The 12656-nt window shown below is 53.8% G+C and overlaps 1 protein-coding gene across 1 annotated transcript in view; it reads right to left on the bottom strand.

Annotated features, from left to right (window-relative positions):
* Positions 1-1936: 1936 nt before the first annotated feature.
* Positions 1937-12656, bottom strand: part of tbr1b (T-box brain transcription factor 1b) — a gene marked incomplete at both ends in the record, with an annotated part of 50106 nt that continues 39386 nt past the window's right edge. The window contains 1 exon segment of the mRNA XM_084311422.1: positions 1937-2002. Within this exon segment, the coding sequence (XP_084167548.1) occupies positions 1937-2002 (66 nt within the window).

Below are 12656 nucleotides of genomic sequence, written 5' to 3'. Positions count from 1 at the left end.
CTTTCCACAGCCTTTTTCCAGTTTCTGAATCCAGCAGAAACAAATGCTGGATCAGTGTATTTCGCCAGGGTAGACTTCTCACGTTGAAAATGCTTTTGCACAATAAAAGCACAGGACTCCACTGTGTGTATGACTGTAGTGAATCCAAGAAAATGCTTTAAACCATTTCTCTTGGAAACGTAGCGTTTTGTTTGCCAGTTTTTGACCTGGTATTTCTTTTGGATTGGGCTGATATGGCTCAGTTTCTGCTACCTGCAGAATAAACAAACAAAAAAAGAGAGAAACCATTAGAATAGGTATAGGTTTTTTATTTATTTGATCAAGGGGGACAGCGTACATTAATAAACAAACAACAGACCAAGGCTAGCAAAGCTATAGTCATTACTGAATGCTTTTATTAGTATTCTTACAATGTGATTGCGTGGCAAATACATTTTTCTTTTGGCTTGTTATTATAACAGAAGAATATATCTGCATATTTTGTCAGTACAAGATTAATCAGTGAATAACATTGAATTAAAACAATAAAATGTCTTGCTGATGGACTCTGTAAACAGGCAATTAGGAATGGAATGCAACCCATCACATTCACAGGTTTGGTGTGAGTGCTCGGCCTGAGTAGTCAGACCATCGTTCACACACCAAACCTGAGGGGAGGGGGCAGGGAGCTCTGTGTCTATTCCATCTTATCCAACCATCCACTACACAGTCAAATATGTATTTTGTTAAGACATTATTTGTTACTTACATAATTCCTGTCATTCAGTGGTGGCGATAGTGCGCGCTGCTGTGCATCTACGTTTACAGGCACTGTCTGTGTGCTTTTAGCAGGTGTATTTGCATCCATCTGCAGAATAAACAACAAAAAAAGAGAGAAACCATTCGAACACGTATAGGTTTACTTTATTTATTTGATCAAGGGGGACAGCGTACATTAATAAACAAACAACTGACCAAGGCTAGCAAAGCTATAGTCATTACTGAATGCTTTTATTAGTATTCTTACAATGTGATTGCGTGGCAAATACATTTTTCTTTTGGCTTGTTATTATAACAGAAGAATATATCTGCATATTTTGTCAGTACAAGATTAATCAGTGAATAACATTGAATTAAAACAATAAAATGTCTTGCTGATGGACTCTGTAAACAGGCAATTAGGAATGGAATGCAACCCATCTGTCATAATCACAGCACGGGCCTACTTCACTCCACCTCCTTTTCCCCTCACGTCCTCCACACGCTCCTCTTCATCCCCCTCTCCATCCACTGCACACTCCTCCTCATCCTCTCTTTCTCCAGTCACCCCTTCCTTTACCCTCATACGCCCAGCTGTATTCCATCCCCCTAATTCGCACGCGGTCAAGCACCCCACTCTCCACAGCTGCACTCAATCCTTCCCTGATGGGGGAACTACTACACCTCGACGCTGACCAGAAGCTGTCGTGGTATTAATTACCACTGTCCAGGTACGACGTCTCTGCCGAAAGCTCTGCTAGATACCAACTGTGTATTTGCTTACTCTAACCTGTTTCTCTCCTGTGCCCCAAAGGACCGCCGTCCCTGCCTGGACGTCACCTGTTCCAGAAGAGGAACACTTGTTCTCCCGCTGCAACCCAGCAGCTCCCAAGACAAGCACCAGGACCTCTTGCTCGCTCACTGCCGCCGCGGCAGCCACAAGACAGAACATAACCCTGTTCTATTTCCCCCATTTCCTGTGTTGCTCAATTGACATTAAACACCCTTGAAACCACTCCTATCTCTTCTCGTGTATTCAGCAATTGGGCTGTGCTCCAGACCCCAGTTCTCACAGAATACCACGACCACGATGACAGCACCAGCTGTACACGAGACCGAGGAATGGAAGAAGTTTCAGAAGCAGTCTGTGAGTATCATCAATGGCCAGACCGCCCGGGTTGACCAACTCGCTCACTCCCTAGACGCCGTCACAGCGCAGCTGGCCGCTCTCGCCCTCGACTCCATTGAGCGAGAAACACAGTATCTACGTATCGAGGCACACTTGGCACCAAGCCCCCCGCATAGAGAACCCCATGTCCCCTCCCCGCACCAGAACGTTATGACGGAAGCGTCTCCAAATGCTGTGCGTTTTTATTGCAGTGCTCGTTAGTGTTCAACAACCCCACACGTTTCACAGCGATAGGTCTAAAGTAGCTTACCTGTCGGCGCTGCTCACAGGCGCGGCGTTGAAATGGGCCACCGCTCTCCACTTCAACAATTCCTTCCTCTGCAATTCGTACTCTGAGTACGTCGACGACATGCGTAAAGTGGTTGACCACGCTCCAGATGGCTCAGAGGGGGCCTACGGCTTGTTTTCGATCCGCCAGGGAAGCCGCAGCGTAAGCGAATACACTATTGATTTCCACATCCTCGCCGCCGGCTCCGACTGGGGGGACACACCGTTGCGAGGCGCATTTCGCCAGGGCTTGAACGACGCTATTAAAGACGAGCTTGCGTCCAAAGAAAGACCCACCTCCCTGAGCAAGCTAATCCATTTGGCCAGGGAACTGGACCTGCGTCTTCGGGAACGTCGTTGAGAGAAAGCTAGCACCGCTCGTTCGCCTATACCCGGTCCGCCTCGTCGCGCCGCCCGCGCTGAAGAAAGTAGTTCCTCCGAGCCCATGGATCTCGACCGCTCACGTCTCCCTCCCAGCGAACGCCGACACAGGCTCGCTACAGGAGCATGCCTGTACTGCGGTCAAACAGGTCACTCCGTTGCCTCTTGCTCGCTTCGCCCAAACGACGGGGCTCGACAGTAGCGCTGGGCGTCTGTTCGAGTCTTGATATCGCTCCCAGCTCCGGCCCAAACATGCTATTCCGCACCACGCTGTGTCTGAATAACCAATCACTCCCGTTATCTGCCCTGGTTGACTCAGGGGCCGACGAGAACCTCATCGACGCCGGAGTAGTTTCCCGTTACAACATCGCTACTGACGCCTTGCCGATACCCTGTGACGCCCGGGGGTTAAACGGGAAACTTCTCACGCGGATTACTCGCCACACCGTACCCCTTCGCCTTCTGCTATCCGGGAATCACAGCGAGAATATTCGGTTTCACGTTACCAACTCACCCCACAATCCCATTGTCCTGGGCATGCCTTGGCTCAAGTTACACAATCCCATTATCAATTGGCCTACCGGCCTGGTGACCAGCTGGAGCGCCCACTGTCACGTCGCTTGTCTGCAGTCGGCTCGGCCGCCACTAGAGGATGCCGGTTCGCACCCCCCCAAAGAGAACATTGATCTGTCTGCAATTCCGCCGGCCTACCATGATTTGAAAGCAGTTTTCAGCAAACAACAGGCTCTCTCCCTGCCTCCCCATCGCCAATATGACTGCGCCATTGATTTACTCCCCGGGACGCCACTCCCCGCTAGTCGCCTGTTCAACCTCTCCCGCCCAGAGAGAGAATCAATGGAGAAGTATGTTCACGAATCCTTGGCCTCGGGCATAATCACCCCCTCCTCCTCTCCTGTCGGCGCAGGATTCTTCTTCGTTTCCAAGAAGGATCGTTCCCTTCGCCCCTGTATCGATTACCGGGGTCTCAACAACATCACGGTAAAGAACAAATACCCCCTACCTTTAATCGACTCTGCTTTTGAGCCCCTGCAAGGTGCCACCATCTTCACAAAACTGGACCTCAGGAACGCCTACCACCTTGTCCGCATGCGGGAGGGAGACGAGTGGAAGACGGCCTTCAAGACACCACTCGGCCACTTCGAGTACAAGGTAATGCCCTTCGGCCTGACCAACGCCCCTGCTGTCTTCCAGGCCCTCGTCAATGACGTTCTCCGTGACGTACTCCACCGCTCCGTATTCGTCTACTTAGACGACATCCTGATCTTCTCCTGCTCCATGGAGGAGCATGTCCAGCACGTCCGCCGGGTCCTCCAGCATCTTCTAGAGAACAAGCTGTTCATCAAGGCAGAGAAGTGTGAGTTCCACGTCTCCTCCATCGGCTTCCTCGGCTACATCATTGAGGGCGGCAAGATCCGGGCGGACCCCGAGAAGATCAGAGCGGTGTCCGACTGGCCCCGTCCCACCAACGTCAAACAGCTCCAACGCTTCCTGGGATTTGCCAACTTTTATCTGCGCTTCATCAGGGACTACAGCCTGGTCGCGGCGCCCCTCACCCAACTCACCTCGCCTTCGGTGCCCTTCGTCTGGTTCGACGCAGTGGACTCCGCCTTCGCCGAGCTGCGCCGGCGCTTCACCACGCTCCCATCCTCGTCCAGCCGGACACGTCCCGCCAGATCATGGTGGAGGTGGACGCCTCCTGCACCGGAGTGGGGGCGGTTCTTTCCCAACGCTCTGCCACCGACCAGAAGCTGCACCCCTGCGCCTTTTTCTCACGCCGCCTAACCCCTGCCGAGGTCAACTACGACATCGGGAACCTGGAGCTCCTGCCGGTCAAGCTAGCCCTGGAGGAATGGAGGCACTGGCTGGAGGGATCGGAGGTCCCCTTCCTGGTTTGGACGGACCACAAGAATTGTACCTAAATTGCACCTCGTCCCATTTCTGCCTTGCACTATATAGTATTGTATATTAGTACACTGCACAGTATTGTATATTGTATGGTAACTCAGTTACGTCCATTCTGCATCGAACATTGTACATATGTCTAAACTGAACACTGTGACCTCATTTTTTTACTTCTAATTATACTATGTTATTTTATTTCATACTTATCTTGTCTTGCACAGTCTCTGGAGCGTAACAGTAAGAAGCATTTTGTATAAAAGTATTCTGTACTTCTGTATGACAACTATTAAAGAAACTTGAACTTGAAACTTGCCTACGTCTCAACGGCCAAGCGCCTGAACTCTCGCCAGGCTCGCTGGGCGCTGTTCTTCACTAGGTTTAATTTCACCCTGACCTACCGGCCTGGTTCCAAGAACACCAAGCCAGACGCCCTCTCCCGGCAGTTCTTCCCTGAGGAGGGTCCCACACACCCCGACACCATCCTTTCCACTTCCTGTCTGGTGGCCACCGCCACCTGGGAGATCCAGTCCATCGTCAGGGAGGCACAGCGTGCCCAGCCGGACCCAGGTAACGGTCCACCTAACCGGCTTTTTGTCCCTGACCTCGTCCGCTCCCAGGTGCTCGAGTGGGTTCACGCTTCCCGGTTCGCGTGCCACCCGGGGATCGACCGGACACTATCCCTGCTGAAGAGGCACTTCTGGTGGGTCACCATGAGAGAGGACACCCGCGCTTTCGTCCTGGCATGCACCGTCTGTGCTCGTGCGAAGGCCTCCCATCGACCGCCCGCCGGGCTCCTTCGTCCGCTCCCAGTCCCCGGTCGGCCCTGGTCGCACGTCGCCCTGGACTTCGTCACCAGCCTTCCCCTCTCACACAGTAACACTGCCATCCTCACCATTGTTGACCGTTTCTCAAAGGCTGTGCACTTCGTTGCTCTATAGAACACTAGATAGCTTGCCCGCGCTGCCGGCCAATGGAGAGCGACGTCACTGAACCGCCGCCATCTTGCTCCAGTTAGCCTTGAGTGAGAGTGAGTGAGCTGCACAGACAAAAATACTCATAACTCGCTGAAATATTGACGGATTTACAAACGGTTTGGTTTATTACAAGCATTATTAACGTGGCTATGATTCAAGCGGTTTGTAAAAAAAAACATCTTTAAAAAAAAATGTTTTATAAGTATGCAGTATCATAACTACATCGTTGATGTTTATAGCAAACCAACACGTTTGTAAATCCGTCAATATTTCAGCGAGTTATGAGTATTTTTGTCTGTGCAGCTCACTCACTCTCACTCAAGGCTAACTGGAGCAAGATGGCGGCGGTTCTGTGACGCTGGTGACTCTGCCTTAAGCTATCTAGTGTTCTATAGATATCTATGGCTGCAACAACCAGAACCTGCAGATTCCTCCTGCAGATTCCTCCTGAGCAACGTCAGAAGGATCCGCCCCTTCCTGACAAAAGACACCACTCAACTCCTCGTGCAATCATCTCCCGCTTCGACTACTGCAATGCACTGCTCGCTGGTCTACCGACCACCGCCACTAAGCCACTTCAACTCATTCAGAACGCAGCCGCCTGTGACCTCCAACCTACCAAAGTCAGCCCATGTTACCCCACTTCTTAGAGTATGTAATGTCTTTACTACTATGCACTCAACACTGCAGCACCCACGTTTCAACACTGTTTGATGAACATTGTTACTCAGCTGAAAGAGTTGTACCCTTCCTGCTGACCTGTTGTACAGAACTTGGTAAGTCGCTTTGGATAAAACACGCACACCTGCTAATAATTTCAGAGATGGAATAAAACTAACCTTGTTTAATGAAATTTCGTTTTTATTCTTTACATGAAATCATCTATTAGGCCTCGTTTCGTTTTAGATCGACTGACACGCTCATGAGAGGCTTATTCCACCTTTCCTCAGGAGCCTATATCGCGCGGGCCGGGGTGTAAAGTACTTGAGTAATTGTACTTTGTTACAATACTTAAGTACTATGGGCGGTTAGGTGGCCGAGCGGAGATTGCGTTCGTCACCAACCCCGGAGCTGTGAGCTGGATTCGCCTGTTCGGTCGGGGCGCCTGCTAAGCGCGGATAGGACTTGAGGGGGATAGTGTGATCCTCCCACACGCTACGCCCTCTCGATGAGAATCCGCGCTGCCAGGTGAAAAGAAGCGGTGATTGGCTGGACGTGTGTCGGAGGAAGCACGTGGTAGCCTCCACTCTCCCAGATGATCTGACTGTGGGGGGTAAGTGCGCAGCGACCAGGAAGGGACTGGGAATTGGCATACGACTAACATTGGGATGGGAGAAAATCGGAGGAAAATGGAGGGGGAAAAAGACCAATAATAAAAATTAAAAAAAAACAATACTTAAGTACTGTTTTGGGGGATTTGTACTTTACTCAAGTATTATTAGGTTTGTATCCTTGTACTTTTACTCAATTACAATTCAGAGAGAAAAAACATACTTTTTAATCCTGCAGACCTACAAAGTACAAAGTACAAATCTCGCAGGTCCAACAATTTTAATTAGTATATTTGTTTCTCTGGCCGAACTAACGTTAACTTTATTAATCCTGCGGCCACGCTTTATTTAAAAACAGCCGATTCAAATCCCATCAATGGAAAATTAACCTGCCCATACCCATGCTGATTGGTCCTTGTGCAATACTAGAACGCGGAGATCTTTGATTAAACACCTGCTATCAGAAGAATAGACAGTCAGAGAAAAAGTTTTTACTTTTACTTTTTAATACTTAAGTACATTTAAAAGTAGAAACTTTTTTTTACTTTTACTCAAGTGTGTTTTTAGCCAGATACTCTGACTTTTACTTGAGTACGATTTTGAGACGGTACCCATACTTTCACTTAAGTATAATTTCTGGGTAGGTCTACTTTTTACACCCCTGCGCGGACTCATCCAGAGAGACTCATCTCCGTTGGGAAGGAAACCGCTCCTGTACAGCTCGACTGGCTCTGAGTGGCTTCATTCCAAAGATAGGTGTGAGGTCTGGAAGGGGAGCGGCGCGATGTTTGGTGTTATTACTCCACACCTACCTACCAACCACACGCCTATCTCGGGTCTGAATCTGGGCACGTAGCGTTTAAGGAACTTGGCTCGTCGTTGTCATTTTTGTGAGAACTGGAGTCTGGAGCACAGCCCAATTGCTGAATACACGAGAAGAGAAAGGAGCGGTTTCAAGGGTGTTTAATGGAAATTGAGCAACACAGGAATTGGGGGGAAATAGAACAGGGTTAATGTTCTATCCTGTGGCTGCCACGGCGGCAGTGAGCGATCAAGCGGTCCTGGTGCTTGTCGGGGGAGCTGCTGGGTGGCAGCGGGAGAATAGGTGTTCCTCTTCGGGAACAGTGACGTCCAGACAGGGACGCTGGAGCTGCTGGGTGGCAGCGGGAGAATAGGTGCTCCTCTTCGGGAACAGGTGACGTCCAGACAGGGACGCTGGAGCTGCTGGGTGGCAGCGGGAGAATAGGTGTTCCTCTTCGGGAACAGGTGATGTCCAGACAGGGACGGCGGTCCTTTGGGGCACAGGAGAGAAACGGGTTAGAGTAAGCCAATACACGGAGGGTATCTAGCAGTAGAGCTTGTGGCAGAGACGTCGTACCTGGGCAGTGGTAATTAATACCACGACCGCTTCTGGTCAGCGTCGAGGTGCAGATATAGTCCCCTCATCAGGGGAGGATAGGGTGCAGCTGGGGAGAGTGGGGTGCTTGCCCATGTGTGAATTAGGGGGATGGAATACAGCTGGGTGAATGAGGGTGAAGGAAGGGGTGACTGAAGAAAGAGAGGATGATGAGGAGGGAGCAGTGGATAGAGAGGGGGATGAAGAGGAGCGTGTGGAGGACGTGAGGGGAAAAGGAGGGGGAGTGAAGTAGGCCCGTGCTGTGATTATGATAGGACCCCCCCCTCGACGGGCGCCTCCCGGCGGCCCAGGCTTGTCAGGGTGAGCCCGATGAAAGTCCTGGACGAGAGTTGGGTCCAGGATCATTGGCCGGGAGATCCAGCTCCGCTCCTCCGGGCCGTAGCCCTCCCAGTCGACCAGGTACTGGAAGCCGCGGCCGCGTCGCCGCACGACAGCAACTCCCGGACCACGTAGGCCGGGTGGTCGTCTATCACCAGCGGAGGAGGGGGCTCTGGAGCAGGGGGAGACAGGGGACTGGAGACCACCGGTTTGAGCTGCTAGACATGGAAGGAAGGGTGAATGCGCATATGTGGGGGGAGCTGGAGCTTGACAACAGAGGGATTAATGAGGGACAGGATCTTGTAGGGCCCCACGAAACGGGGGGTTAGCTTTCGTGAGACGGATTTGAGTTGCAGGTCCCGAGACGAGAGCAATACCATCTGACCTGGTACATAGGCGGGAGCCAGGGTCCGGTGGCGGTCGGCGAAGCGCCGGTTCTGGTCCGCAGTCCGGAGCAGCGCAGCCCTCGTCTCCTCCCAGATCGTCCTGCAGCGACGGAGATGGTCCTGCACCGACGGCACGGTGATCTCCTCTTCCTGGGCAGGGAACAGCGGGGGTTGGTAGCCCAAAGATGACTCAAAGGGGGACTGACCTGTGGCCGCCGAAGAGAGGGAATTGTGGGCGTATTCCACCCACGGCAGGAAGGCGCTCCAGCCGGAGGGGTCCCGGGCCGTCACGCAGCGGAGTGCGGATCCCAGGTCCTGGTTGGCCCGCTCCGACTGGCCGTTGGTCTGAGGGTGGAACCCGGAGGAGAGGCTGACCGTGGCCCCCAGAGCCCGACAGAAAGCCCTCCAGACCTGGGATATGAACTGAGGGCCTCTGTCGGAGATGATGTCAGCTGGGATCCCATGGAGCCGGAAGACGTGGAGTACCATCAGGTCAGCAGTCTCTGCAGCAGAGGGGAGTTTGGGGAGAGCAACGAAGTGCACAGCCTTTGAGAAACGGTCAACAATGGTGAGGATGGCAGTGTTACCGTGTGAGAGGGGAAGGCCGGTGACGAAGTCCAGGGCGACGTGCGACCAGGGCCGACCGGGGACTGGGAGTGGACGAAGGAGTCCGGCGGGCGGTCGGTGGGAGGCCTTCGCACGAGCACACACGGTGCACGCCAGGACGAAAGCGCGGGTGTCCTCTCTCATGGTGACCCACCAGAAGTGCCTCTTCAGCAGAGATAGTGTCCGGTCGATCCCCGGGAGGCACGCGAACCGGGAAGCGTGAACCCACTCGAGCACCTGGGAGCGGACGAGGTCAGGGACAAAAAGCCAGTTAGGTGGACCGTTACCTGGATCCGGCTGGGCACGCTGTGCCTCCCTGACGACGGACTGGATCTCCCAGGTGGCGGTGGCCACCAGACAGGAGGTAGAGAGGATGGTGTCGGGGTGCGTGGACCCCTCCTCAGGGACGAACTGCCGGGAGAGGGCGTCTGGCTTGGTGTTCTTGGAACCAGGCCGGTAGGTCAGGGTGAAGTTAAACCTAGCGAAGAACAGCGCCCAGCGAGCCTGGCGAGAGTTCAGGCGCTTGGCCGTTGAGACGTAGGCAAGGTTCTTGTGGTCCGTCCAAACCAGGAAGGGGACCTCCGATCCCTCCAGCCAGTGCCTCCATTCCTCCAGGGCTAGCTTGACCGCCAGGAGCTCCAGGTTCCCGATGTCGTAGTTGACCTCGGCTGGGGTTAGGCGGCGTGAGAAAAAGGCGCAGGGTTGCAGCTTCTGGTCGGTGGGAGAGCGCTGGGAAAGAACCGCCCCTACTCCGGTGCAGGAGGCGTCCACCTCCACCACGAACTGGCGGGACGTGTCCGGCTGGACGAGGATGGGAGCGGTGGTGAAGCACCGGCGCAGCTCGGCGAAGGCGGAGTCCACTGCGTCGGACCAGACGAAGGGCACCGAAGGCGAGGTGAGTTGGGTGAGAGGCGCCGCGACCAGGCTGTAGTCCCTGATGAAGCGCCAATAAAAGTTGCCGAATCCCAGGAAGCGTTGGAGTTGTTTAACGTTGGTGGGATGGGGCCAGTCGGACACCGCTCTGATCTTCTCGGGGTCCGCCCGGATCTTGCCGCCCTCTTTGATGTAGCCAAGGAAGCCGATGGAGGAGACGTGGAACTCACATTTCTCCGCCTTGACAAACAGCTTGTTCTCTAGAAGACGCTGAAGGACCCGGCGGACGTGCTGGACATGCTCCTCCATGGAGCGGGAGAAGATCAGGATGTCATCTAGGTAGACGAATACGGAGCGGTGGAGTACGTCACGGAGAACGTCATTGACGAGGGCCTGGAAGACAGCAGGGGCATTGGTCAGACCGAAAGGCATTACCTTTTACTCGAAGTGGCCGAGTGTGGTCTTGAAGGCCGTCTTCCACTCGTCTCCTTCCCGCATGCGGACAAGGTGGTAGGCGTTCCTGAGGTCCAGTTTTGTGAAGATGGTGGCACCATGCAGGGGCTCAAAAGCAGAGTCGATTAAAGGTAGGGGGTATTTGTTCTTTACCGTGATGTTGTTGAGACCCCGGTAATCGATACAGGGGCGAAGAGAACGATCCTTCTTGGAAACGAAAAGAATCCTGCGCCGACAGGAGAGGAAGAGGGGGTGATTATGCCCGAGGCCAGGGATTCGTGAACGTACTACTCCATTGATTCTCTCTCTGGGCGTGAGAGGTTGAACAGGCGACTAGCGGGGAGTGGCGCCCCGGGGAGTAAATCAATTGCGCAGTCGTATTGGCGATGGGGAGGCAGGGAGAGAGCCTGTTGTTTGCTGAAAACTGCCTTCAAATTGTGGTAGGCCGGCGGAATAGCAGACAGATCTATGTTCTCTTTGGGGGGGTACGAACCGGCGCCCTCTAGTGGCGGCCGAGCCGACTGTAGACAAGCGACGTGACAGTGGGCGCTCCAGCTGGTCACCAGGCCGGTAGGCCAATTGATAACAGGATTGTGTAACTTGAGCCAAGGCATGCCAAGGACAATGGGATTGTGGGGAGAGTTGGTAACGTGAAACCGAATACTCTCGCTGTGATTCCCGGATAGCAGAAGGCGAAGGGGTACGGTGTGGCGAGTAATCCGCGTGAGTAGTTTCCCGTTTAACCCCCGGGCGTCGCGGCGTATCGGCAGGGCGTCAGTAGCGATGTTGTAACGGGAGACTACTCCGGCGTCGATGAGGTTCTCGTCGGCCCCTGAGTCAACCAGGGCAGATAACGGGAGTGTTTGGTTATTCAGACACAGCGTGGCGCGGAATAGCATGTTTGGACCAGAGCTGGGAGCGATATCTAAACTCGAACAGACGCCCAGCGCTACTGTCGAGCCCCGTCGTTTGGGCGAAGCGAGCAAGAGGCAACCGAGTGACCCGTTTGACCGCAGTACAGGCATGCTCCAGTAGCGAGCCTGTGTCGGCGTTCGCTGGGAGGGAGACGTGAGCGGTCGAGATTCATGGGCTCGGAGGACCTATTTTCTTTGGCGCGGGCAGCGCGATGAGGCGGACCGGGTATAGGCGGACGAGTGGTGCTAGCTTTCTCTCGACGACGTTCCCGAAGACGCAGGTCCAGTTCCCTGGCCAAATGGATTAATTCGCCCAGGGAGGTGGGTCTTTCTTTGGACGCAAGCTCGTCTTTAATAGCGTCGTTCAAGCCCTGGCGAAAGGCGCCTCGCAACGGTGTGTCCCCCCAGTCGGAGCCGGCGGCGAGGATGTGGAAATCGATAGCGTATTCGCTTACGCTGCGGCTTCCCTGGCGGATAGAAAACAAGCCGGAGGCCCCCTCTGAGTCATCTGGAGGGTGGTCAAACACCTTACGCATGTCGTCGACGTACTGTGAGTACGAATTGCAGAGGAAGGGCAAAAGTGGAGAGCGGTGGCCCATCTCAACGCCGCACCTGTGAGCAGCGCCGACAGGTAAGCCACTTTAGACCTATCGCTGTGAAACGTGTGGGGTTGTTGTTCGAACACTAACGAGCACTGGAATAAAAACGCACAGCATTTGGAGACGCTTCCGTCATAACGTTCTGGTGCAGGGACAGGGGGTTCCCTATGCGGGGGGCTTGGTGCAGCGGGGGTAGCGGCTGATGAGCCCTGCTGTGCCAAGTGTGCCTCGACAAGTAGATACTGTTTTTCTAGCTCAACGGAGTCGAGGGCGAGAGCGGCCAGCTGTGCCGTGACGGCGTCTAGGGAGTGGGCGAGTTGGTCTACCCGGGCGGTCTGGCCGTTAAT

This window comes from Notolepis coatsorum (genome assembly GCF_963971535.1).
Source record: "Notolepis coatsorum genome assembly, chromosome: 3".
Classification (NCBI taxonomy): Eukaryota; Metazoa; Chordata; class Actinopteri; order Aulopiformes; family Paralepididae; genus Notolepis; species Notolepis coatsorum.
Note: the sequence above shows the minus strand (reverse complement) of the source record. Positions and strands in the feature narration are given on the sequence as shown.